This window comes from Homalodisca vitripennis, chromosome 4 (genome assembly GCF_021130785.1).
Source record: "Homalodisca vitripennis isolate AUS2020 chromosome 4, UT_GWSS_2.1, whole genome shotgun sequence".
NCBI classification, from domain to species: Eukaryota; Metazoa; Arthropoda; class Insecta; order Hemiptera; family Cicadellidae; genus Homalodisca; species Homalodisca vitripennis.
The window spans coordinates 126,364,426-126,391,844 of NC_060210.1; the positions used below are offsets into that span (position 1 = coordinate 126,364,426).

General features: G+C 32.5%; 1 protein-coding gene across 1 annotated transcript; it reads right to left on the minus strand.

Annotated features, from left to right (window-relative positions):
* Positions 1–27,419, minus strand: LOC124361180. The gene is made up of 3 exons (XM_046815219.1): positions 24,685–27,419; positions 5,332–8,055; positions 1–124 (listed from the first exon to the last, which is right to left on the minus strand). Exons 1-3 carry the CDS (start codon positions 27,402–27,404, stop codon positions 1–3), a joined length of 5,568 nt encoding a protein of 1,855 aa, XP_046671175.1. The 5' UTR covers positions 27,405–27,419.

The following is a 27,419-nucleotide window of genomic DNA, read 5'->3' on the forward strand; positions in this document are numbered from 1 at the left end:
TCAGATGACGATCAGATCGTCCAACATTTTTGACGTCAGATCACATTGGGTGATCTGGTACGCGACCTTATGTCGGGAAAGTACCAGTCGGAAATGCTGTTTGCTTTCGGTGCCAACCAGCGTTCTGGAAAAAAAAGAAAAACTATAGATAGTACCTAAATTCAGGCTCAGATCACGTGAGCGCTTGTAAAATTTCTATATTTATAATACGCATGTATATCTTCATGCGTATCCTAATAACAAATAGTAGATAGGGTCAGTGTGGCCTCCTTCTCGCCGACATCGCTTCCTTTTAGGAGGCATAAAACAAGAACCGATTATCATAATGACGTGCAATATTATCAGGAAGTCAAATAAAGCCTGTTATTCTTAAAAATGTAGATTTTTGGGTCTCGGAAAGAAAGCTCTTCCAAAATAGTGGGGTAAGGACATTTTTTAACTTAGATAATTAATAATGGCTATAAGGTTTTTATTATAAAATTAATATACTTATCTTCATGGTTGATTCAGCTGTATGAATATTGACAAGAGAAACCGATGAGGCTAATGTCTCGGTAGTACATTCAACACGGAGGAGATACATTGATGTGCGCTGATACGAGGAGGTTTGGGATTGGGAGAAAAGTAATGTATTAAGGCATTTTTCGTCTTGATATTGTATTCTCTTTCCGCAAAACCTTTTTGACCCAAAGAATAATTTTAGAATCACAAAACTTCGATTAATTATAGTTTCTATTATTAATGGATTAAACAATTTTGCGTATAATTCGAGCGGATAATTCCTATGTTGTTACTAATGCAATTACAATTTACGTAGTTAAAATAAGTGTTTGCCCACTTGGAATTTTAAAAAACTGAATTTTAAAGGAACATGTTGTTATTTATAAGGACAGGAGGGGCTGAGTGATAATATTAACATTTCCTATTTTTCTAATGTTAATAAAAGCCAATCTCGTTTCTAATACGGCCGTTTTTAAGTGACGTCACTTTAAGGTCAATTTATAATTATTACTGTACATAAAATCAAATTAATAAAAATTCTGCGACATTATTAAAATGGTATATTATAATACAGATTACATATTGATACTTACTGCTTACAATTAGAAATATTGCATTTCAACAATAAAAACCTCACCAATTATTTTTGTTACCTCTGTGCTTAAGCGGAATTAAAAACTGTGTAATGTATGGTTTAAATATTATTTAGAGTATTGAAATCTTGAAGATACGTATTACGTCCCAAGCTTTTTCCCGTTCGTATATTTCCGTGAAGAAAATTTAAAATAAATCAAATATACAGGTTACAGAACGTTCTGACGGCTTGTAACTGCGGATAAAATATGAGACTTAACGTATATTTTTTTATAGTTGTAGTATTTTAAAAGCCTATAATTTATTTAAGAACATTGATGGTCCTAAATAATATTAGATATTTTAATGCTATAGGCTATATTTTATTGTGTGGTTATTTTGGTATTTTATCTGAGAACAGTGAAACGAATATCATGAGAAAACTATAAATGATTGAGAGTCAGCGAAGCCTATCACTTAAACTTATGAAACATTTATTAATGGGAAATTGAAGGACAGTAATGGTCCTAATATTTTATCTTGATAACTTAGGCTGAGGCAAACATATTAATATGAGTATTAAAGCTAATGTGAGTATTGCGAGAAATAGAAAGGAGATATCTAATAATTTTACTTAATAGAAGCAAACCAATTTAAATGCTTCATGATGCAGTCAATTTCTAACTTATAACATGAAAGTAATGAAAGCATTAAAGTCGGTAAAAGGTTGCCCTGTGTACACAGCTTCTCACTTTGCTGAAAACGTCAGCCTAAAATAACAGCAGTTTAAAGCCACCCCTGTTGTTCTTTGTAGAGTGGAACAAAATGAGTCAAATTTAATTAGGCCTGATTATTCTTTACAGCACAAAAACTGTAGAGAGGCAACTCTTGTTACTTTGCTCTTAAGCCACTTTAGTTAGGAGTGTATTTAGCCTGGGCAGTTTGGATTAACCAAGTTTATAAACGCAAATCTATGCCTAAATTATGTTAAAAAGCGTAAAACAGGTAACTTTGTTATATGTAGGCTACTTGGAATAGGTTGCTGACAAACCTTTACTTACTATTTCATGTCATAGTTTAAAATGTATACTTTTAACATGTATTGTTTTAAAGAGATAATCTTTAAGACATACCTGATGTTAGTATGTTACATGTAGCCGTATAACTGAAGAGAAGTTCCTTAAATAGAACTAACGTAATTAAATAGAATGCATGACTCTATATGTTCATATTTTAAGGCCAAAGCATAGCATCTGACGATGCTTGCGCCAAAAAACATCCCTCCCAAGTGTTCCCATGCAATAGACAGCTTGCTGAGTTAAGGTGGCTTTCTAAAATTGTATTTGATTAAACAATCTCACCTCCTTAAGTGTTAAATTCTTCAAAAACACGCCGTTAAATAAAGTCTAAATAATTAAGAAAAAAACCAGAAACTTCACTTTTTTACCTTGGGCTGCTTTTATTGAGACTGAAGGTAAAATAAGCAGAAAAAATCAACTTTATAGTATCTATATAGTATATGGTAAAATCTTTCTCTTACTTGTTTCAGATTTCTTTACATTCTACAATATTTTATAAATTAACACTAATTACAAACCAATTGAATCGTCCTAACCCTGGCGTTAGTCTCTCCAGTTCTAAGCTATTGTAAAAACCCCATATCCTTCATTCAAACTTAATATAAAATTCATACTTGGGTACATATATAAAGTATTATTTATGTTTATTTAACATTAATCCTGTAATTTATCTCATATTATATTTTTCCTTATATTTTTTCTGTAATAGAAATGATACTCAGCATATTATTGAGTCAATTCTCCATTGAAATTGTTTCAGTAACTTTATTTTATACTTTATGTTCATAAATAAAATACGAAGTTTTACACATTCATTACAATTTTCGTGTACATAAACATTATTAAAGTATAATTCATGTTAAAATCTAATGTAACATAAAGTTTTCGTGAAATTTATTAGAATTTACTTCATGTATAAGAAATACTTTTAAATTCTATTCATTTTTTCTGATGGAAACTTAAATATTTGCATTGCATTCGTCCTAAATGAACATTTATTTTTATATTAATACTTTTTATGGACATATAATCAATCTCGTCTTGTGAATTGGAAAAATACTATTTCAACGAATATGTTTCAGTGAATAAATGTATTAGTCTGTCATATTATTGAACATTGTGCCAAAAAGAACAATTTGTATGAAACCTCTTTAAACTTGCACTTATTTTATTATTTTAAATAATATGTTTTTATAATGGGGTCCCAATTTTGTATGTATATACACTGCACTTTCTTAAAAATTTTATTCCAACGCCGTTTTGTATTTTAACATTATAGTTAAAAAGTCATGAAGTGTATAAAACGCCTTATACAGTTTAGTGTTGGGTAATCGTTATTCGACAAATATAAACCATTTTATAAATTTTTAACTGAATGAAACATTTTAAAAAGTTTAAAGACTGGTAAATATTTCCAATATAATCTGTATAATTCCCCCCCCCCCTAAAAGTAATACAGAGTATAAGAGTAGTCATTAGATATTAGCAGGGAAGTCTAACTATTAGCTCAACTATGAGTAATAGGTCTTAGGGTACACCAGTCAGTACAATCAGATCAGACTATTTCCTGTAAGGTTCGGATTACACAATAAGCTGCATATTCTTTTCTCGTTTTTATTAGGCATTTTATGCGCCACAATAACATAAATAAATAGATATAGGTAAATGTTTAAGACATAAACATTTATTTCGATACCAAATATATAATATCGAGTATGGGTATTTCCAAACTATGTACAGGTGCAAAACTTGAGAAAAATATACTAATAGTTAATATAGTGTACACTTACTTACATACACCAATGGCTCAATATTTTACCGTAAGTAAATGGCATATATCTAAAAAAACATGTAAAAAACTCAAAAAGTTATTTATATCTGGATAATTCATTAAATATTCAAAGAATATTAGGCACAATCATATAATATAATGGATATACATACACATTTGCTAACAATTATATCAAGACTCCCATTGCATAGTTTTATATCATGAGAATATTAAAAACCTGCAACTAAATATTAATATTTAATTATATGGAATTCATGTTAATGCCTATGGATGAAGTAAACACAGAGAAGATAACAAAATATATCTAGATTCCATTGTACTCCCATAAGGACTTCACATATAAAAACTAAATGATTTCAAATATGAGGCTCGTATATTATTTCACTAGATTTGTTAACCAAGCCATGACACATCACATCACTAGTAAAATCACATATGTATCGTAGTTATAAATAATGAAATATTTATTAAATAAATTTACCATTTATATGTGACTTGTAAAATGAGGAAAACACTGTTATTATATGGAAACACCACATAAAAATTGTATTGATTAGCACAAGTTTTAGATAGACAAATAATTAATTATAACAAACTTAATCCTAAATAATCAAATCGATATTATTTTGTATACTCTACAAGTGACATAGAAAGATTTGTGATAAACTTAATAGCTTTTGAGAATCCCCTTAAACTATTTTGGTAAATATGTAGAACAATAAATGTATAAAACAACAGCAACTAATTTTCTAAAAAAAGTTAATACCTGACTTTTAATCATGGATATAAAAATATATTTATTACAGAATTAGAGTTAATCATGATTCAATCTACCTACTAATAACTCAAATTTTAACAATTTACGTAAGCATTTACCAGGATATTTGATTTCTAAAATGTCCTAAAACCCGTGGAACCAGCTCTAAACAACTGGACTAAACAACTGATAAAACACTGTGATATTTTTTTATTTAATAGTATGGAACCTGTAATATATAACAATGTTTGCCCAGGATATTATAAACATATTAAACAATTTTTGAAAAGTGTAAAATTTATAAATATTTTTTACATTTGAAAGGTTGTTTTATTAACAAAAAGCACACTTATGTTATGGAATAATTATTGGCCATGAATTCATTGAACACCAGATCCTATTTTGATATACTGTTCTTTTTCTTTGTAATTATTATTAAATGATAACACTTAGAAAAACATGCTTTCATTACTTATCCAAAACATTTACTGTATATATGTTTGTGAATGCACTACACTACACTTTATTTTATATATTCTTCACACAATTTCTCGTTAGAAAAATTTCACCCTTGCATATGCACCAGACTGTAAATAATACTGTATTGCTATCATAACAATAAAGTTTACATATTATCACTGTTTCTGTTCATCATCCGCATCAATTCGGCTAGAGTCTGCTGCTGTTCTGACAGAAGAGCCTCCAGATTTTGCATTTTATCCAGCAGCTGGTTGGTAGACTCCTCCTTCGCTGGTTCTGCTTGGCGGTAGGTCTCAGTGTTGGTGTTATACATTCGACTCTGCCGTGCGACCTTATGGGCCTCCATCAGAATGTTCTTGGGCAGTCGGTTCTCCCGAGGATTCAGTGGTTTGACGAGTAGAACCACGCGGTACGCTGATGGAGACAATAGCGCAGTCAAATTCAACACATTCATTATCTGTCGCGGAACGTATCCTTGGTACAGCGCTAGTTCGAGGAAAGAAATCAGCTCAGTTTGTCGAACTAACTTTGAAAGTCCTGCAGTCTTATAAAGTCCTTCAATATCTTGAACTGCGATACCGACCAACAGATTCATAAGTACGACAGTAACAAATACTAAAAATAATACGTAAGTAATATGAGCGCTGACGTCCAGTAAAACATTTTTACTGAAATAATTATTAGAACTGCCTGAGATATCTACGTTGTTGGAATCATTTGAATTACCGTACAACATATCCATGTCCATACCGCCAGTCATCATAACTAAAACTTTAACAAAACCTATTAGAGGGTTTTTAAAGTCATTTGACATTGGAAATATTACACAAAAGCTTGCCGTAAACCCAATCAAAAGAAAGATGTAGGCCAAAAACAGCTGCTTTGCAAATTCAGCCTGCACTTTTGTAAACATTCCTACGTACGTGCCAAAAATAGGATGCTGACCTACCATAATCATGATGTTAGTCCATGCGCAAAGCACACCGAATGCTCCTACATGATTTTGCCACATGTATGTCCTGCCTGTATAAATAAAGGATATTGCAAAAACACTGAACACTGTGTACCATTCAATTATGTTGGACCACTTGATAAAATACTGTTTGTAACTGCGATAACCAGCTAAACGTAGTAATTTGCGTAAAATTTCAATGCAAGTAATCAAAAGCAAGATATACCATAACACTTCCATAGCCTTAGGATGATTTACTAAATAATTACCTAAAACTGAATTTTTCTTACATAGTTCCATGTCTTCTGGGCTTATATTCATTGCAGCATTGTAGCAGTTGTGAGCAAGCGCACTCATCACATACAGTGTAAAAAAGATTGAAAAGATTGTACTTAAAAACAATCTACAAAAATAAAACCGTCTTATCTTTTGCCATTTTATACATAAAAAAGCAGCACACAATGGATGAGATAGCATCTCCTTCTGTCCTTCATCCACTAGAGTCTTCAACAGCCCAACCTCACCTGCAGAAGAGTGTTGCAAAAGATATCGAAAATCTAGCTTCACTTCTACTTCACGGTTTGATACCTCAGAATCACGAAGTGAAATAGAACTGTCCAGCTTTGTACAGATTGTTGCTAAACAAGCAGGTGTTTTCCTACTTATGATACTAAGACATGTTAGTCCTCCATTCGTTTTCGCACTCACATCAGCTCCTTTCATAATTAGAGCATCTACACATTGAGACAGTTCGTTCAGGGCAGCCACGTGAAGCGCTGTATAGCCATATATGTCCTTTACATTCACTTCAGCTCCCCACGCAATTAGTATTTGAACAGTGTTGTATGCCAGCATATCATTCCCAACAGCAGCACGTAAAGGCGTAATATTCTCCACATCCACTGCATTAACATTTGATCCGGCTTTGAGCAAAGCCTCGACACATTCAACTTCTTGACACTTGGCAGCCAGGTGCAAAGGTGTTTGTGACTTAAAATTGCGTTTGTCAACGGTGGCCTTTTTAGCAATCAACATGGAAACGCAATCTGCATAACCTCCCTCACTTGCTAGATGCAGTGCAGTATTACGTTTATCCTTTGTTTCTAAATCTATGTTAATTTTTTCACAGTTCAACAAAATTTTGAGGCAATGTTCCATTCTTCGATCAGCAGCAATGTGCAAAGGAGACATTCCAAAAGAGTCAAAGGAGTTCACGTTTATATTTTGGTTAATTAGAAGTGTTAAACACTCAAAAGCATTTACACGTACAGCAGAATGCAAAACTGAGTCTTTCAACTCAGCTCCCTCTCTCAGCAATATCTTTACAGTTTCCACTGAATTCCCTAAAACCGCACAATGTAAAGGTGTATAAGATTCTGGACTAAGATTAATATCATATCCCTTCTGTATCAGCCACCTCAAGCACTTCACACACCCACTGAAAGCACTTAAGTGCATAGCAGTAAGTCCTTCTCCGAGTATAGAAAAATTTATATCTACTCCTAATTGCTCTACTGCAACAAGTAAATCAAACTTTTTAAAAAAGGCACACCACAAAAACACAATATTTCTTTCACTTCTGTCTAAGGTTTTTAAGTGATTTGTCAAGTCGTCGTCCTCCAACTGTGAACTTTCAATGTCCAGCAGAATCTTTACGTCACTGGAAACCATGCGCATGTTGTCGAGTATAGTGTGTCTGATGGTATCCTTGCAAATCTTGATACTGAGTTCGTCGTGAGTGTAGACATCTTCGTCCTCCGTCTTAAAAAACACATCGTTAGAGACGGGTGGGGAATCTCCCTTGTATAGCCTCTCCTCGTTGTGTGGAGATTTCCGGAAATTCCTCCATCGACCCATCAACGAAGGAGGAATAATTTTCGTTTTAATATAGTTGATGCACCTGCGGTTGTCGTTGTCCATGCTGTCCGCGCGGTCCAAATGATTCGAACGAGGCATAGCGACGCGTCACCACTGCACTACACGCTACTACTGAACAATGGCGCGGGCCGGAACATGATCTGGGACGGACGTACACCACCGAATGCTCTGGTCTGTGTTGACCAACGTCTCCGTGTATACGCGTCCCCTCATCACTCCCTTCCCTTCGTACACTACGCTCTGAGTCATGTTCAAGGCCACCATCTAGACTTTGATCTAATCTAATTCAGTCCTGATAGAAGACCGCATCGCAGTCATTGTTTGTTTGGAAAACATTAATTTATCTAAAAGATAAATTTACATTATTTAAGGAACATATATGAAGAGACCGTAAGATGTCATAGTTCTGAATAGTTGGTTTCGATTATTCGTATAATGTAAAGGACAGTATACCGTCTATAAAGACGTGATAACGGTCTTCTTGGGATCATGATAATGTCTGTCCGTATAACTTATCTATGCAATAACTTATTAAAAGATATTAGATACTTAAAATGTGGTACATAGGACCCTTCATCGTAAAAGGAAGAACCCTATTGATGTTGGTGTCTAACAGTGAAAAGACAGACCGTCCGTCTGTACGTTTATCCGCTTACCCGTTTATATGCTAACTACTGATAGGAAGGCTCTATGAATTTGGAACTTCCTTTAGTCCAAGCAGTAACTCTATTGACTTAGAGTGTAATAGTCTGTACGTTTGTGCGATAGTTTGGCAATATAGAGACTTGCAGTACAGTTATTTTGTGTTTTTTTTTTTCTGAAAATAATCACCATTGATAGCTTGTCTGCCTGGTTGGTTACTAATACAATCTACTACTACGAGCTTGCAAATTTTCATGTAAGTTTCGTGATTTTTTAAAACTTAATGAGTATATATTGAAAATTGATCGTTAAAAGCCACTAAAAGGATGTTGGATAGGAAAACTTGACTAAATACAATAAAATACTGAAATGTATAATTTGGTGGATATCGAGAACGCAACAAATATTCTTATGAGTCTAATTACATTGTTAAATCATGAATGTCTGCATTCTGATTAAAAAGGAAAATGGGACTCAATATTTATATTGAATTATATTCGAATTTAATTGTTATTGTTATCATCATAATTTAATGTTTTGTAAAATTAATTTACGTAAATGACTGAGCTCAGAAACTGTGAGCGTTCTTCATATAACTTGAAAGTATGACAAGTAATGGACTTGAGCGTATCAACATTGATATAAATATTAGAAAATAATTAAACTTCATACAAATCATTATTTATTCACACTAAAATAATTTTGCTTGGATAATACATGAAACACATATGGTTTTCTTAATAATTTTTAATTATCGAAAATTTAATTTGATGGGTTATAAATAAATGAAAACATTTAATCTTTTGAACTGATTCACGTACTGGAGAATTTTCACATTTGTATCGTTTGACTGGTTGATGGACTCTTACCCCTAGACAGACCTTTTGTGTATTTGGAGACTGTTGTATTTGAAATTATGGATGTGTTCTTTATATGTTATTCTTGTGTATATGTGAATAAAAAAAAATAATTTGCATTTGAATATATTTTTACGTTTAAAATTTAGAAAATATTAAATATACAATGTAGTGTGTAGCAGATTTCAAAGACAAAGTCACTTGCTGTATTCTTGTATGTGCAAGCATTAAAATTAACTGTTGAATGCAAAGAATTGACTATCTAAAAGCTGCCGTAAAACCCATTTCAAAGAACAAAGCTGTAAATGTTTTCACGTAAGGTATTAGAAAAAGGTTGGCTTCCCTTTAACATTGTGTAAGATATTTTGAAAATCGCTTAAAGAAAAGTAGATATTAAAAATTGTTCCCCTCATGCCTTAAGGAGAACACAAGAGACGGAAGAAGATTCTTTTAGACGGAAACAGTCTTTCAAGCATACGTTTGAATTTATTCCTATTAGTTTTTTATTTACCAGAGTAACATCTTAAAATCATTTGGTGATAGTAAACGCTTTTTCTTACAATGAATATTAAAGAAATCAATAAAAGTTTATATTTTCTTGATCAGGGCAACAGCAACTGTAGAGGCCTAAATAAATAACTCTGGGCGTATTTTAAACGGGTGGAAAAGGGACAAACTCTTCTTAACTGCAATATTTTAATAGGCATATGTAAGTCGTATTGACACAGATAGTCTACATCAGTGTGGTTAGCTTTATCAGCGCGTTTCAACTAGTGGCGCGCGCTCTCTCTCACTCACTCTCTCCCTCTTCCTCTCTCCAACACCATCTCTCCTAACTCTCCGTCCCTCCCTCCCGTCGGTGTAGGAGATCAACACTACTAAAATAGTCTATCTCTGAATGAATAAATACAAATAGATAAACATTAGATAATACAAGAATCACAGACTATGTACCCATACAAATAGAAACGACAACAAACATATAATATTTATCATGTGACAACAAATTTATTTTTACTATCAAAGATCAAACTTCACAAGCAGGCTGTTTGATAACATCTATTCTATTCCTATTTTTAAATTGCTTACTAATCAGCTTTATATTGAAACTCCATATTCATTACATAGGTAAAGTAAAGTAATTTAAATTATTGAGCACTATTTTTAATAGACAACAAATAATCAAACTGAGGAAAGAGGTCTACGATGATACGGGCTCTGACAATTTTAAGCATTCATGGTTCAATCCAATGCTTTAATTCTAATTTGCATAGTCTGCAAACCTGTTCCTACTCTGTTCCGACTCTTCTAATATAGTTTTGAAGTCTGAACTTTAATATGGTTGAATTTTCCCAGATTACTACAAATTTAATTTTAAGAGAAAATCAGTTACAAAATTCCAAATTAAACTCAACCCGCTTGAATATTTACTCAAACATAAGGCATAACCGTACTACAAACACTTGCTATCCTCATAGATAACACAAACAAGGCGTTTCGATAGCTAGTATCTGTTCTCTTCCTCAAGACCCAAATCCCAAAACAAAATCAGCTTCCTCAAATATTCATTCACATAGCGATGAACATGCCAATTTTTGACGCAAAATTGGAATTTTAATGTCTGATGATAGGATCTTCTTCGTGCAAAACAATTCAATCATGGGGGTTTCATTAGGTTAGTAACCAGGAAAACAGCAGAACATAACTATTAATAAATATTTAATTTTCAATTTTGGAAAAATATAATTTTCCAAGTAATAATCATTTAAATACCGGAAAAAAATCACATTTTATCGTTAGCAGTTTTTTAATTTTGAGCCTAATTATAAAATGGCTAATATAAATAACATAATATGAATAAACCTTTAACACTTTTTAAACTTTTATTTTTCTTACGATGTACATTTCGAAATCAGTGATTTCATCTTCAGGTACAAAATCTTTTTAAATCTTTTTAAAATAAAAGTTTAAAAAGTGTTAAAGGTTTATTCATATTATGTTATTTATATTTATAAAACACTTTTCGAGGCTACATCTCTAAAATGGCTAAGTTTGCATTCTTTCAACGACTTTGATTTCACTAGAAGAGATGGAGATATTTTATACATAAACAGTAAGGTATGATTTTGAAGTTATACGGAAAGAAAATTTATACCTCATAATTTATTTCCCATTAAAAGCATAAAAGTGTTAAAGGCGAATAATTACAAATCAATCAACAGTGAATTTTACTGGTTGAGTTCAATTGTAGGGGTGCCGATGATTTATTACTTCACTATGTATGATATTAACTACTCACGATTAAATAATTCGTTCCAAATGTAATTTAGAGGATAGTAGCTTTGTAACGACGAATAGAGATGTTTAAGAGTATTATAAAATTTAAGAAAATAATAATAATTTAACTAGATAATAATAAATAACTGATAAACATTACGTATTTTTAAATTAGAGACCCTGTACCCAAACAAATAGTAACAACAAACTTCAATATTTATCATGTGATAACTAGTTTTATTTTAACTAGCAAAGTTCAAATTTCACAAGAAGGACGAGTTGATAACAATAAGTGTATTCCTATTTTTAAATTGCTCTCAGTTTAAGAAAGTAGTGAAACTGCTATTCAATTATATTTGTAAAATGTTATGCGTTATTTCATACTTTACGTTATTAAATCATACATACTTAAATTTCATATAGATGTCAAATATTTAAAATGATGGAAAAGATAAATGATAAAATGGATTCTGATCATCTCCAGCATTCTTGGTTTGACCCACGTCCTTCAATTCTGCTTCCATCTTCTGCAAACCAATTAATACTCTGCTTTCAACTCTTCTGATATACTCTGATTGTCGGAAAGTTTGGCTCACTCACCTTGGAACTTGATCAGATTACTAAGAAATAATATCTCCCAAAAAATAGGGAATGGTCACAAATTATTTTTAACAAACCCGCTTCAATGATACCTTAACGCATAACCAGGTTGCCAACCCTTGTCATCGTCAGACTAGGAAAAACACTACGTTCGATAACTGGTATCTGCTAACTTTTTCAAATCAAATCGAAAAAACCCGTTCAACATCTACAAAAACAAACCGTTTTAACAAACACCGATTAACATACCATTATGAGACTCAAAAATAGTGTTTACCTATCTGGCTTTTAGGTGTATAAAAAAATTCATTCCTGGACGTTTGACCGAGTTTAGTAACTGATTCCATTGACACTACGTTACATTTGTTGAGGTATCAGTTTAAAAATGTTTTTATATGAACAAATACGATTTGGCATTATTAACCCGTCTCTATCCCCTTGGATTCCAATCCCATTCAAAACTAAAAAATAATTTTTAATTACGGTATTTTCTTGTTCTGCAAAACCCTTCTTCTTTCAAACGATACTGTAGAAATTCAACAACCATGTGTTGTTGCAAAGTCATAAAGGATATTATGAATAATGAATTTTAACATTATTGCTAAAACACCTCTCCATGTACTGTACAAACAAGTCGCTCATCAGTCAGTAGATTCTCAACGTCAGATTATTAACTTTTTGGTTTCACAACAAACACGTGATCGGTTTTGGTTCTTCTATGGATCTTCACATAGATCGTTCTTAAGTAGTTCATAAGCGTTTAAAATTCTGATTAATAAATATTCTTTGGCATTAACTGGTTCTGCATATACAAGTTGCTTTAAACAACCCCAATGGTAATTATCTGAGGGGTTTAAATCAGGAGACCTAGGAGGCAAATTATTTTGTCCACCTCGACCAATCCATCTGCTTGGAAAATCTTATCTGCAAGTGCTCTCTAACATTTTGTAAATAATGTGCCGGTTCGCCATTAAGTAGGAATATCATTTGGTATCTTCTTTCAAGTGGTACATCTTCAAGTATAACTGGCAGATGACCCTCTAAAAAGACCAGTAATGCGGTTTTTAAAACAAAGGAGGCAATTAACTGGTCCCCAATTATACCACTCCGTGCATTTATCAAAAATAGAAATTGAAAGTTCGACTCTACAACTTTAGAATTACGTATCTTATAAACGATTTGTCTATGAATTAAGGAGAACTTACTTTATTTCGATTTTTAACACCAATCGACAAATTTGTAATCTGAATGCACTGTCACCTGGATGAACAGTTTGACCGCGATGAAGCGATATGGATAAAAGTAGTTTTCATCAATGTCCTCCATACTTTACTACGATATATCTTTAATCTATTTGAATGTTGGCGAGTGCAAAATTGAGGACTGCGCTGTATCATGTCAATGATATTATCTTGTTTGCATACAGGCGGTATTAGAGGACGTTCTATTGAACAATTAACGGTTGGAAAAGTTCCATTTTTTATTGAAAAACTATTAAAACGTTATGTCAATAGGTGTCCTTTTGTTCAGAAATCGTTTTTCATATTCACTTTTAGTGGTACGACTATTTAATTTCCATTGGCAAAACCATAGACTAAAACAATATCTGGGTACTATTGATTAAAAAATGTAAATGCCTTCTTGTCGTTAAAAAACACGAATAAAGAGCAAATAATACGATAATACACATACACTGCAAAAACAAAAGATGATATACGAGTTACTGAAACAGCTGAATTGTTGGACAGCTGTACAATAATAACTTGTATTCAGGCATTGATGCAGCAGTGTTGCCAACTCTCGATTTTCAATAAACTAAAAGAAATTCAAATGACACTGTATTTTTAAAATCTTGTTTCTCAACATACATTGTTTTACATTGCAAATGTTTTTAACCAATTACTTCACTGAAAAAAAACCATTAAATGTATTGTTTTCACGAAGAACATTAATTGAATAAACAGATATATAATTTTCTGTTTTATTTTTCACATGTGTTGAATTAAATAAACATTACCTTTTTAACTTTGTGTTTCTTTATGATTAGCCTATTTTATATAATTCTCTTCGGTATTAAATAATCTAAATGTTTTGCTTAACACTATTGCCTGATTATTACCTAATTATTTAAGTTATGTACTTGAAATTTAAATAAGGCATGTGTTGGGAGACCAAATTTTGCATTGTCTGGAACAAAGTATATTTAAATTTTCAGTTCATTTTACATGAAAATCCAATAAATTTAACGATTATCTTTACGCCATAAAAACATTAGTTTCCCTTTACTTCGCCCTTTCCAAGAACATCGGGTGATATCTAGCTGTAGCTTGCCAATAATTCGTTTCCGGACATACGTTTATATGTACTTTTTTCATTATTTTGATGAGAGGAATTCACCTGAGAATTTTGTTTGATCACTCGTGGGACACCCTGTATATATGAAGCTTCATGCAAATTTTCAAGTCTGTGGGTAATTTATTAATTTGTAGCGATAACGTGCGGACGGGTACACAGAAATTAAATTTCTCCACCTCTCGATTGATAGGTTGAGCTAACGTACGGCCAACCAGAGACAATAGTATTGCCCAACTGAAGCAGCTGCATAAATTAACATTATTATTCAGTTCGTTTTGTCTTTATGATGTTCCACACATGTTACGAGCATGTTTGCCTTAGACACTATATTATAAGGATTATATATTATATTAATAAGCGTCTTATCAAATGTTGTATGATATTGTATTTTGTGAGTGTAATAAACTTCAATGAGAAGAATATATCCATCAATAGAGGAAATAAGAGTTAGCTCCAATTGTGTTAAAATTTAAACCGTGATACAACACTTAACAAACTAATGTTGACTAAGCTATGGTCTCTCTCTATTAAATTATCGTATTTTGGGACAAAACTTCTAATCTCGTTTACTGACAGTAGCAGAAACATACCTCACACCCCCTAAGCGGCTTTCCGCAGTTTTATTTGCTCGAAGTATAAATCGCAGTCAATAAAAGGCCAACACTCAACTAATGTAAAAAGGACTACCAGGATAGATACTTTTTTTGTGTCATGAATCGTCACAAAAGACGTGTTTTCTCAAATGTGCCCAATTCTTACATTTTTATTTCATTATTTCTTCCTCTTTGGAAGACAATACAAAATCAGATTCCCCAGTATATTTTGGGCAGAAACCTTTATTGACTGGGCTAGTCTGTCAGTAGCTTGAACTTCTGTGAACAGTGTGTGCATTACGCGTCAGACGTTCGCGTCACTGACAGAAGGCCAGTTGGATGTGTTGGAGGTAGTGAGTAATGCGTTGTTGTCCTTCAGTTTACCACATTAATAACGCCCATTGAAGAATTACTACTAGATAAATGGTTACGTGAACCGGTTATACAGGTTGAGCTAGACCATCCGTCTGCGATGTTTAGTCGCTGAGGTATGATACCTACCTTTTTGCTATTTTGACCCCAAAGGATTCGGATGAATATTTTTACCACCTAAAATACTCCAAAATTGTACTTTTGGGAGGTAAAAATCATTGTGGAAAGTTTTCTAATATAACGGTATGCCGAGCCGTACCCCATTTTAAAGGTTAGGCTACTGATTATTTAGAAAAAAAGGTTAAATTTATTTTTATTTTATGTCAAAGATTTACGGTTTCACTGTTTTTTACAGTTACCTCATTACAATTTTTAGCAAATCTAAATTTTTATTAAAGGTTACCAAAGAAGTACTTTTTCTAAAAAATCATTTACAGTTGTCACTCTCATCATATTAAAAAATTTTGTTCATATGGAAATTTCTAACATATAAATTTAAAATAGCAAGTTATAACTTTCATTATAACGTACCTAACAATAGCTTTCAATAAACAAATGTTTTTGATTTTAAAGTTTGGCATTATTTTGGATGATGCCAAAAATAAAAATTGTTTCGACGTTAATTAGTAGCATAACACTGATATCTCAACCTTATGATATTTTTTCATAAATTAATGTAACAAAACGCAAGGTTAGAATTTCATAGTCTTAACCCTTCAGGAAAGATTCTCGGTTTAAAATCTGCGTATTTGAGTCACTTCATCATTTTATACATCACCTTAGCCTATTTATAAGTACAGTGTATTTAAAATAAACACAGAAGTAAAGGAAATATATTCTTCGAGAGACTGGTCGGGTAAAATGACCATTTTGATGCCAAAATAACGGAAAGACAAGTCAGACAACGCCAAGTTTTCCAGACCATCAGGTTGACCTTCAATATTTCCATCTGATACTACCAGTGTAAACTGTGCAGTCTTCCAAAATAAACATAACCCAAATTTGTAAGACTACTAAAGGAAGATTTATTATAAATTCTGTTGACTTGCAAATTAAAATGATCTTTTTACCCGTAATAAATGTCATTTATTATATGTCACTCTGCCCACCTCCCTCTTACCCGGATGATGTCGAGCCTCGAGATTGATCAAGTTCATTGCGGGACGATATTTATTTCTGTATATGAATTTGCCAACTCCTCCATTTAAGTAGATAAATCTCAATACTTACTCATCAATAACAAACTTGGAGTTTGAACTATAAACTACAATTTTATAAATAACATAGTAAATATAATTTTAAAAACCGAGTTAGGTACTAATGTGTTTGAATCAAAATTAACATAAGTTTAAAATATATTTTTTGTACTGAAGAAAACACTGAATAGCCTACTATAAATTGGTGAATTTTCGAAATTGTGCAACAACAAATTCTGCAAAATAAAACTTGACCAATTAATAATAGAACGATATGTATTTATAGTGTATCTATTTATGAATGTGCGGTATTAGATATTTCACTGAAAGTAGAAATGACCTCATTACTCGAATACACCACGACTTGCTGACTAGCTCTCTCCTTGTCTGGCACGTCGTAATAACAACATTCGCATTTCATAACGACTACCGTTCTGTATCTTGGAAATTACTCTTTGAAACCAATAATTATTATATCAATCATAATGTAACATTTTATCACAACCGTTTCTTATTAAAGGTCAAGAAAAATTTGTCGATCGAAATTCATATGCAAAATTTCTTACACGAGAGGATTTAAAATTGATTACATTTGTTGAGTTGAGTATACCTACAATTACGTGGTTGAAGGACAAGTAGTGATTTACAAATATATATATATATATATATATATATATATATATATATATATATATATATATATATATTCTATCATAGTCATAGTCAAGAAATTCTATCATAGACTAGATTTGCCACTTGTTGAATTTCTTTTTCCAGTCGAGGACTCAAAAAGAATTTATTACCAGAAAAACCAAAATGTATAGCGATCGCCAGGATGATATGTAATTTATTTTTAATTTTGAAAAAGGTCATCACATGGAAAACCCAGCAAAACATGCTGAATTTTACTTAGAGTACCACACTTATTCTTGCCAATCTCCCCATTTCCAATGGCGGATTTCTGTTTTCTTGACTATGCAGTTTCAAAGTTGTATGCCATTAACTCAACATAAACAATTAAAACATATAAAATGCTTTGGGTAGTTAAAATTCGTTTCAAACGACTAGGGCGACTCGACAAACACTTTTAATTGATCAATGAAACTTGTTTACTATACCTGCCTCTGAAGGGAACTGGAATAGTGAAATAATAATTTATTTCTCCTTTCATAAACTAATTTACAACATATCTTATGCCTTGATATAACATTTTTCAAATAGTGTGTAAATAATTGCTTACACAAATTACTAAAATACTAAAATAATATTTGTGTTAGAAGTCCAGTTCTTATCTTCGACAAACAACCAAAAATCCCCGTCCTCATCTTTAGCAGGGGTAGTTCTAACACTAAACTAAGTCTAAATTCACTTTCATTTTGTACAAATTAAATTATAAATCTAAAGTTAAACAAATATACATAAATATGTATGTTTTACTTTACACTAACGCAAATCTTCATTGACAAAATCCCAAAGCTATAATTTAACTTTATGCAAACAGTAAGTAATAAAATTGTACTGTTTAATGTCAGTATGAAGATTATTAACATATTTAAGTCCTAAACAGACAAATAAATGTAAAACATTTGTATTATTAGCTTTATAGATAAAAAAAACAATTAACTGTCCGTCTCGTAGGGTAAAACATACTATCAGTAACTTGCTTCCACTTCTTTCGTCAAACACACACAATACTTTAAAACGGAATAATTGTTGTGCAGGTAAGATATTTTGTTCAATTTTTTTCTAGTAGCTTGTGTATAGTAGTTTAGTTATCCCTAGAAAAGGATTTTTGGTTGTTCTTAATTTATCTACATATTTTTTAAAAAATTTCACCCTAAAATTTATGCCATATTGCCACCTTGATTGCAGTACAACGTTCTCAATGTATTTATATTGCAAATCCTCCATAGAGAATAGAATTTACTGATTGAAAACTTCAGTTTGTTATTTAGTCTGTTGATTAGCTTTCCCAAGTTAATTTTTAGTATGAAATTAAATCCCTGATATTTAAATAAATGCACTTCCTGTATTGTATGGCAATTTCAAACTTCCTCTACCTCGTGAAAAATTAGAAATTTTCAAATCAAGGCTTCAGATTAAAATATACGTTTAGTTTTTTTAAAAAGTGTATTTCCATTTTATTACTCGTGAACCAATTCCTCCATCTTTCCTGCATACAATATTTCTACGTAATTCAGAAAATACAAACGCATTTCCTCGCAAATTTTGTGTCAGAAGGTCATTTATGGATATTTAAAATAAAGTAGCAGAAATTAACGATCCTTGAGGTACATCTACTCTAGCAGGGAGGGTTGTACTGAGGTGGATACCAATTCCTACTTTTTGTTTTCTTATAAGAAAATTTTTGAACTAGTAGAAAGCAACTCGTTCTGAATCCTAAGAACTCCATTTTATTGAGAAAATGCAGTGATCAACCAAACAAAATGCTTTTAAAAATATATAAAATGTTTTTTTAATTTTGATATTGTTGTAAAATTTATTGTAGGCTATATGTAATAACTTCAATTACATCGTTACTTCAAAAAGAGTGGATTCCAGTCAATTTTCCTTATTAGAAGCCTATTATAAATAAACAAATATCTTATCACAAACTCTATTTAATCTTCTTTTAATTATATTCCCTTATTATCTTGGAAAATACTAAGAGAAGACTGATTGGTCTACTATTTTGATTTTTATATTTTCTGTAAAAGAACAATCTCACTTAATTTAGGTTTTTGTAGAAATATACCTTTCCAAGAACTTAAATTTATTAAATGGACCGAAACTGGTGCTATTGAGCAACATATATTTTTTAATAAAATTACATTACATTCCTAAAACTTGATAATTTTTTATTTTTTAATATTTTTTATTACTTTTACTTCATTCGAAAACGTGGTTGGAGTTGTTAAAGAAGGAATGGACATTGCTTGCTATTTGGGATTCAGTGTAAAACAATTCCCACACCGAACCAACCTGAATCCGACTCTGATTCCGTCCTGATAAGCCAACCGGATCGATATCAACGTGGACTTTCACCAAAAACTGGTTTATCACGAACGCGACTTTTACTGGTTCCGTGATTACGGTTTCTACTGCTCGCTCACTACTCTTGCGTGAGTGAACTCCGGTAGACTGAATGTAATTTCCTATTGTTTGGACGGGTTACTACTAATGCTGATTAATAGACTGAAATAATGTTAATTTTTACACAATATATTTAAGCTTTTTAATTTACACAAAAGTTTTTGAATTATATTTCAAAAATATAACGATAAGGTATTTTTGTAGGTTTTATAGTAATTCTTTCTTTTATTACTTTTGGTTCATAAACATTTTGTGATCCAAGGGCTAACGTGTATCCTTGGCTAGCTTTTTATCTATTATACTAATTTTGGAACTGTTATTAACAATGTTCCCTTAAAATTTCGTGAAGCTGTAAAACAAATAGAACCTTTTTATCTCGGAAATTAAATCCAATTAAAACTATTAAACTGGATGTCAGCACAAGAAAATATAATAAAATAATAAAAACCGTAATATTGTAACGGTTCACGGTATGTAACGACAAGTTTACTTATTTTTAAAATAATAAAATTGAATTAGGAATTTACAATGCGCTTCCCCATTAAAACACATTTTTGTTAAGCATGTATTGTGCTAACAATGTTTTTCCTTCTGTGATAATCTTTCTTCAAACAATAAAATTGGGCTGTAGTAACATTATTAGGGTAGCACTTTCCCTATTCACATACACGTAACTGTTCACAAAGGAAGCCGAGGTACAGCGGGACAGCCATCGATAACGTGTCACACTCCTCCTCACTAACCCTTTCTGCACCATGAGCGGGCGGTCATCCTTCCGTTACGGTAAATCGCTTTCCCCCTTACAGTGAGAGCGAAAGTGGCTTGGCGTGACCTTGGCAGTTGCAGAGAGCAGCGTGTGTTAATAAAATAGTAATCTATCTTATTATGTAATAACACATTCGTCCAAAAATTATACACGGGAAACATTCTTTACCAAATAAATACAAGAAAATTGAGTCACATCAATTTCGTTGCTAAATGGCTAACTTTTATTTCCGCACTTTTAACCGACACATTGAACTATTGGTCATACAATCAATATAATATTGACTACTGGTTTTTGCTGGGATTTTCTTTACGAAAATAAGATACAGCATTGAAAAAGTTCTCAAATATTTACATTGTTAAAGCTAAGTAGTGAAGAATTTAGCTTAATGTGATATTGTTTGTATCATAACAAATAGTAACTGAAAAAATTTCAAAAAAAGCATAGCTTGCAATTCTGGAAAAGAATAGTGCGGGTGGAGTACGAAATTCGTACTCCGACAATATTTAGGTAATTCCTGAGTAAATTTGACCATACGCTACAAAAACGAAATCATTATATTTCAAGAATTTTAAGAACATCAGATAAAGAAAATAATTATCGATTATGAGTACAACACTTAAGTAAAATGTATTATTGTTCGATATGTAGACCTATAGTGTGATGAAATGGGATAATCAATTCCAAAACTTTTTGTATTTAATTTTAATACATATACAAGCCGTATAGCATACATCAGACAATGCTCTCTACGTTTGTTTAATTTAATATCATTTCTTGACCTTACAGCACCGTCAAATCTATTTTAAAAAAACTAGAAGGTAACCGTATTGTTGGTGGTATGCAATAAACATTTTTAGAAGACTCGGTGAGAAAGTTTTTCAATATTTACAAACACACCAGTTATGTGCTCCAAAGTTGACTCACTTTGTGCTGGATTACTTGGTCTGACAGAGCTTTGACTTTGCTTCAGTAAACAGACAACCAGAAAGTATCTATATTTACCTACAGAGCAGACGTGTGCTCCAAAATTGACTCACTTTGTGCTGGATTACCTGGTCCGTCTGAGATCTGACCCCCCCTGCAGCTCAAACACAGCAGTTGTGTGCTGCAAAGTTGAGTCCAGTTGTGCTGGCCTAGCTTTTCCGTCTCAGTTTTGAGGCTGTGCTTTACTAAATATTTAGCAAGATATTATATCGATATTTTAAAACACAGCAGCTGTGGGAAGAGAAATTCCTTGCGTTATGCTGAACTACCTTGTGATGGAATAAACACTTTTGTAAACTAAAAAAATATCAACCAAATGAGTCATAGTAAGCTCTTCCTGGCAAAGATAAAGAAATGAACTCCATTTTAATAGCGAAGAATTAATACATTCGATGTTTAACTTGGTAGGCTTGATTTAGAATTGAATAAAAGGTCTGAGATTATATCACTCTTAATAAGGAAATTTTAAATGTGTACAGAAGCTGTCGCATTCTCCTTTACGTTATGACATCTAAGGCATCTGGAAAAAGATTATTCAGCTAAATGAAAAGAATAAAAAACTACTTGAGAAACTCAACTTCTGACGCAGATTCTAGATAGTGTAGCTTAGCTACTTTTATTTATAAATGCTGAGATTTTTAAAACCTTTTACTTTAACTGTTTCATTACAGGTTTTCAGAAAAAAGATAGAGAATTTAGCGTTTATATTTTATCAAAAGAATGGAAAGTATGGGTCTTAATTACGAATCTAACTTTGTCTACATTAAGAACATCACATTTTTCAGTTTTATAGAAGTGTGATAATGGAACGGTCTGAAACTGTATTTGTTGTATTCCTAATATGATTCCTTTTAAATAGCCTATTCAAGTTCATTTTATTTCGCTTTTACTTATATTTTAAACTGTGTTTTTTTTAATATAATATTTAATTTTAACAATTTATTATTAAATTAAAATTTATAATGTGTAATATAAAGAGTTTTAGCAAAATTATTCACTTGTAAAAACAATTAATATTCGGCTAACTTTTTAAATGATAATTCTCTAAATAAGTATATAGGCCTAATTTGTGTAGTGCTATTATGGGATTCAACCAGATTTTTCAAACAACATTAATGTTGTAGTGATTTCGTTATTTCAACTTATTTGTGTATTTAAATAAAACATTATAGCATTTCTATTAAATTATTTTATACTTTTTACGTTGTACCAATTTTAAAAAGTAAATTTATTTTACAATTGGTGATTATACTTAAGATAACTGAAATACTCAACTTGTTTGAAAATTATATTAAATTAAAGTACTTTATAATGCTACAATGATTCCAAACATAACAATTAAGCATATTTAAAATATTGGTTACATACCGTGGTAGCAAAGCAAAAGATTTAAGTTTTGCTGCGAATCGGCATACCTGATATTTTTCCAGTAGCGTGACATTGTCGGTCACCAGTCCCTCAGTAGAAGTTAAACATGCAATAACAACAAAGTCTGCTTGCTCATATTGCAATACAATTTGTGTTCTCTGACGATAACTCCCAGAAAGTTCCACATAGGGGATAGGGGCCGCTCGGGTTAATCTGCCGCTACAAGTACCCTAAATCCAGCACTTCTCCCAGCCTATTGTAAAACCCTTTTCCTGAATTAAAACTACTGCCTACTTGAGTATACAAGGATTAAGTCATAAATTAATAATAATTTATTTTTTAAACTATAATGCTTTAAAATTTATTTCGTCTTATATTTCTCCTTATAATATTAAATTTTTTTTCTGTAAAAGAAGTGGCAGTCACAACACTATTGAGTCAATTCACCAATAACATTGCTGACTGTCAAAACCTTTATTCCGTACTTTGTAATTGTTACATCTATTTATCATTTGCCTAGACATAAACAATGTTAACCTAAAATTAATTTAACATGAAAGACAACATTACATGTTTATGTATGTATTACTGAGTAACTAACAACACTTATAATGTGTGAACTTTCATTTCTAGAACGTTGAAACTTGTATAATACATTTTATATTTCTACTTTTTTTATTAAAATATGTTCAATTATTTTTTTGGTTACACAAACAAGTTTCGGCCAATGCATTTGTAACGGTATGTATTCTCCAATAAATAAATAACTATAACAATCAGTCTTATTATTTAATAAGATCTACAAAAAACAGTTAGTATGATATCGCTAACTAACATTATTTTATTAATAAATAAATAGTTTTCTTGAAAAGGGGCCCTAATAGTTACATTACTGTATTGTGAGATTCCTACCATGAACATCTTATTGGTACAAAGTATTGTGTTTCAATATTATGGTTGAAACTCATAATATCTTATACACTTTAGAGTTAGGAACTGTTATCCAACAAAACTTAATCATTTTATTAAATGTAAATTTTTGTAGGTTTGAACACTGATTCGTATCGCTAAAAGTTTCTATAAATATTTTGTCAAAGTAAAGAGTAGTAGAGTAGTCATTAGATATTAACAGAGAAGTGTAAATATTGGCTCAACCCTGAATAATAGGGGTTAAGGTCCATCAGCCAATATAATCAGACCATTTCTTGTAAGGCCTGGATTACACATTAAGCTGTATGTCCTTGTCTTACTATTATTTTTACAATATTTGAAAACATAAATAAATCAAATTAATTAAAACTATTTTTATAACATTGATTTTAAGGTGCAAAAATGTATTTTAGTACGAAATATATTTATATAAAAATAACTTAAAAAGGAATTATGTATATTAGCAGACTATGTACACGTAAACATTTTAGAAGACCCTATCAATAGTCAAGCTGTGCACTCACTTACATACGCACACTGACGTAATATTTTACTATACAAAGATAATTCCATTACCGTTGCATATGAACCAGACAGTATTAAAAAATATTGTATTGCTACCACAAAAAAGTTTACACATTACCACTGTTTATGTTTATCATCTTTATCAGTTCAGCTAGACTCTGCTGCTGTTCTGACAAAAGAAGCTTCATACTTCTCACTTCCTCCAGCAGCTGCATGGTGGAATCCTCCTTTGCTGGTTCTCTGTAGCGGTAGTTCACTGCCTTGTTGTTAAACCTACGACGCTGCCGTGCAATCTTAAGGGCCTCCATCAGAATGTTCTTGGGCAGTCGGTTCTCCCGAGGATTCAGAGGCTTGACGAGTAGAACCACGCGGTACGCTGATGGAGACACGAGCGCTGTCAAATTCAGCACATTCATTATCTGTCGTGGTACATAGCCTTGGTACAGTGCTAGCTCGAGGAAAGAAATCAGCTCAGTTTGTCGAACTATCTTTAAAAGTCCTGCAGTCTTATGGAGTCCTTGAATATCATGAACTGCGATTCCAACCAACAGATTCATCAGTACAACAGTTACAAATAATACAAACAATACGTAAGTAACATGGGCGCTGATATCCAGTAGGATATTTTTACTCAACTCATTATTAGAACTGCTTAAAATATCTAAGTTGTTGGAATTATTTGAATCAGCATACAACATAGTCATATCCAAACCCCCAGTCATCATAACTAAAACTTTAACAAAACCTATGAGAGGGTTTTTAAAATCTTTTGACATTGGAAATATTACACAAAAGCTCACTGTAAACCCAATCAAAAGAAAGGCGTATGCTAGAAACAGTTTTGCGAATTCAGCCTGTACCTTTGTAAACATAGCAATATACGTTCCGAAATTGGGATGCTGGCCTATCATACACATGAGATTAGTCCATGCGCAGAGCACACCGAATGCTCCTACATGATTTTGCCACGTGTATGTCCTTCCTGTATAAATAAAGGATATTGCAAAGACACTGAACACTGTGTACCATTCAATTATATTGGACCATTTCATAAAATACTGTTTGAAACTGCGGTAACCGGCAAAACCTAGTAGTTTGCGTAAAATTTCAATACAAGTTATCGAAAGCAAGATATACCACGACAATTCCATAACTTTAGGGCGGCCTTCTAAAAAATTACCAATAACTGAGTATTCCTTACAAAGTTCCTTGTCTCCTAGGCTTATATTCATTGCGGCATTGTAACAGTTGTGAGCGAGCGCACTCATTACATACAGTGTGAAAAAGATTGAAAAAATTGTACTTAAAAACAATCTAAAAAAATAAAACGTTCTTATCTTTTGCCATTTAATGCACAGAAAAGCAGCACACAATGGGTGAGATAAGATCTCCTTCTGTCCTTCATCCACAAGAGTCTTCAACAGCCCAACCTCACCTATCGAAGAGTGTTGCAAAAGATAACGAAAGTCCAGCTTCACTTCTACTTCACGGTTTGATGCCTCAGGAACATGAAGTGAAATAGAACTGTCCAACTTTTTACTTATTGTTGCTATGCATGCAGGCGTTTTTCTGCGTATAATACTAAGACATGTTAGTCCCCCATTCGTTTTCGCACACACATCAGCTCCTTTCATAATCAGAGCATCTACACATTGAGACAGTTCGTTCAGGGCAGCTACGTGAAGGGCAGTGAATCCGTACTTGTCCTTTACATTCACTTCTGCCCCCGACGCAATTAGTATCTCAACAGTGTTGAGTGCCAGCAAATCTTTCCCAACAGCAGCACGTAAGGGCGTACTATTATCTTCATCCACTGCATTAACATCTGATCCGGCTTTAAGCAAAGCCTCGACACATTCAACTCCTTGACACTTGGCAGCCAGGTGCAAAGGTGTCTGTAACTTAACATTGCGTTTGTCAACGGTGGCCTTTTTAGCGAGCAACATGGAAACGCAATCAGCATATCCCCCTTCACTTGCTAGATGCAGTGCAGTATTTCTTTTGTCCTTTGTTTCTAAATCTATGTCAATTTTTGTACAGTCCAACAAAACCTTTAGACACTGTTCCATTCTTCGATCAGCTGCAATGTGCAAAGGAGCCATTCCAGAACAGTCTAAGGAGTTTACGTTTACATTTTGCTTAAGTAGAAGAGTTAAACAATCAGCAGCATTTACACGTACAGCAGAATGTAAAACTGAGTCTTTCAACTCAGCTCCCTCTCTTAGCAACAGTTTAGTAGTTTCCACAGAATTCCCTAAAACGGCACAATGTAATGGTGTATAAGATTCTGACATAAGATTAATATCACATCCCTTGTGTATCAGCCATCTCAAGCACTTCACACTCCCACTGAAAGCACTCAAGTGCACAGCAGTAAGTCCTCCAAGTATGAAAAAATGTACATCTACTCCTAATTGCTCCACTGCAACAAGTAAATCAAACTTTTTCAAAAACGCACACCACAAAAACACAATATTTCTCTGAATCATCTCAGAGTTTTTCAAGATATCTTCTAAGTCGTTGTTCACCAACTGTGTACTTTCAATGTCTAGTAGAATCTTTACATCCCTGGACACCAAGCGCATGTTGTCGAGTATAGTTTGTCTGATGGTATCCTTGCATATCTTGGAACTGAGTTCGTCGTGAGTGGGAACATCTTTGTCCTCCGTCTCGAGAAACCCCATCTCCTCATCGTCTGAGGCTGGCGGCGAATCTCTTACCGGCAGACGGTCTTGGTTGGACAGAGAGTTACGGAAACTCATCCATCGACCCATCAACGAAGAAGGCCTCGTTTTGATGTCGTTGAAGTATCTGCGGTTGTCGCTGTCCATGCTGACCGCGCGGTC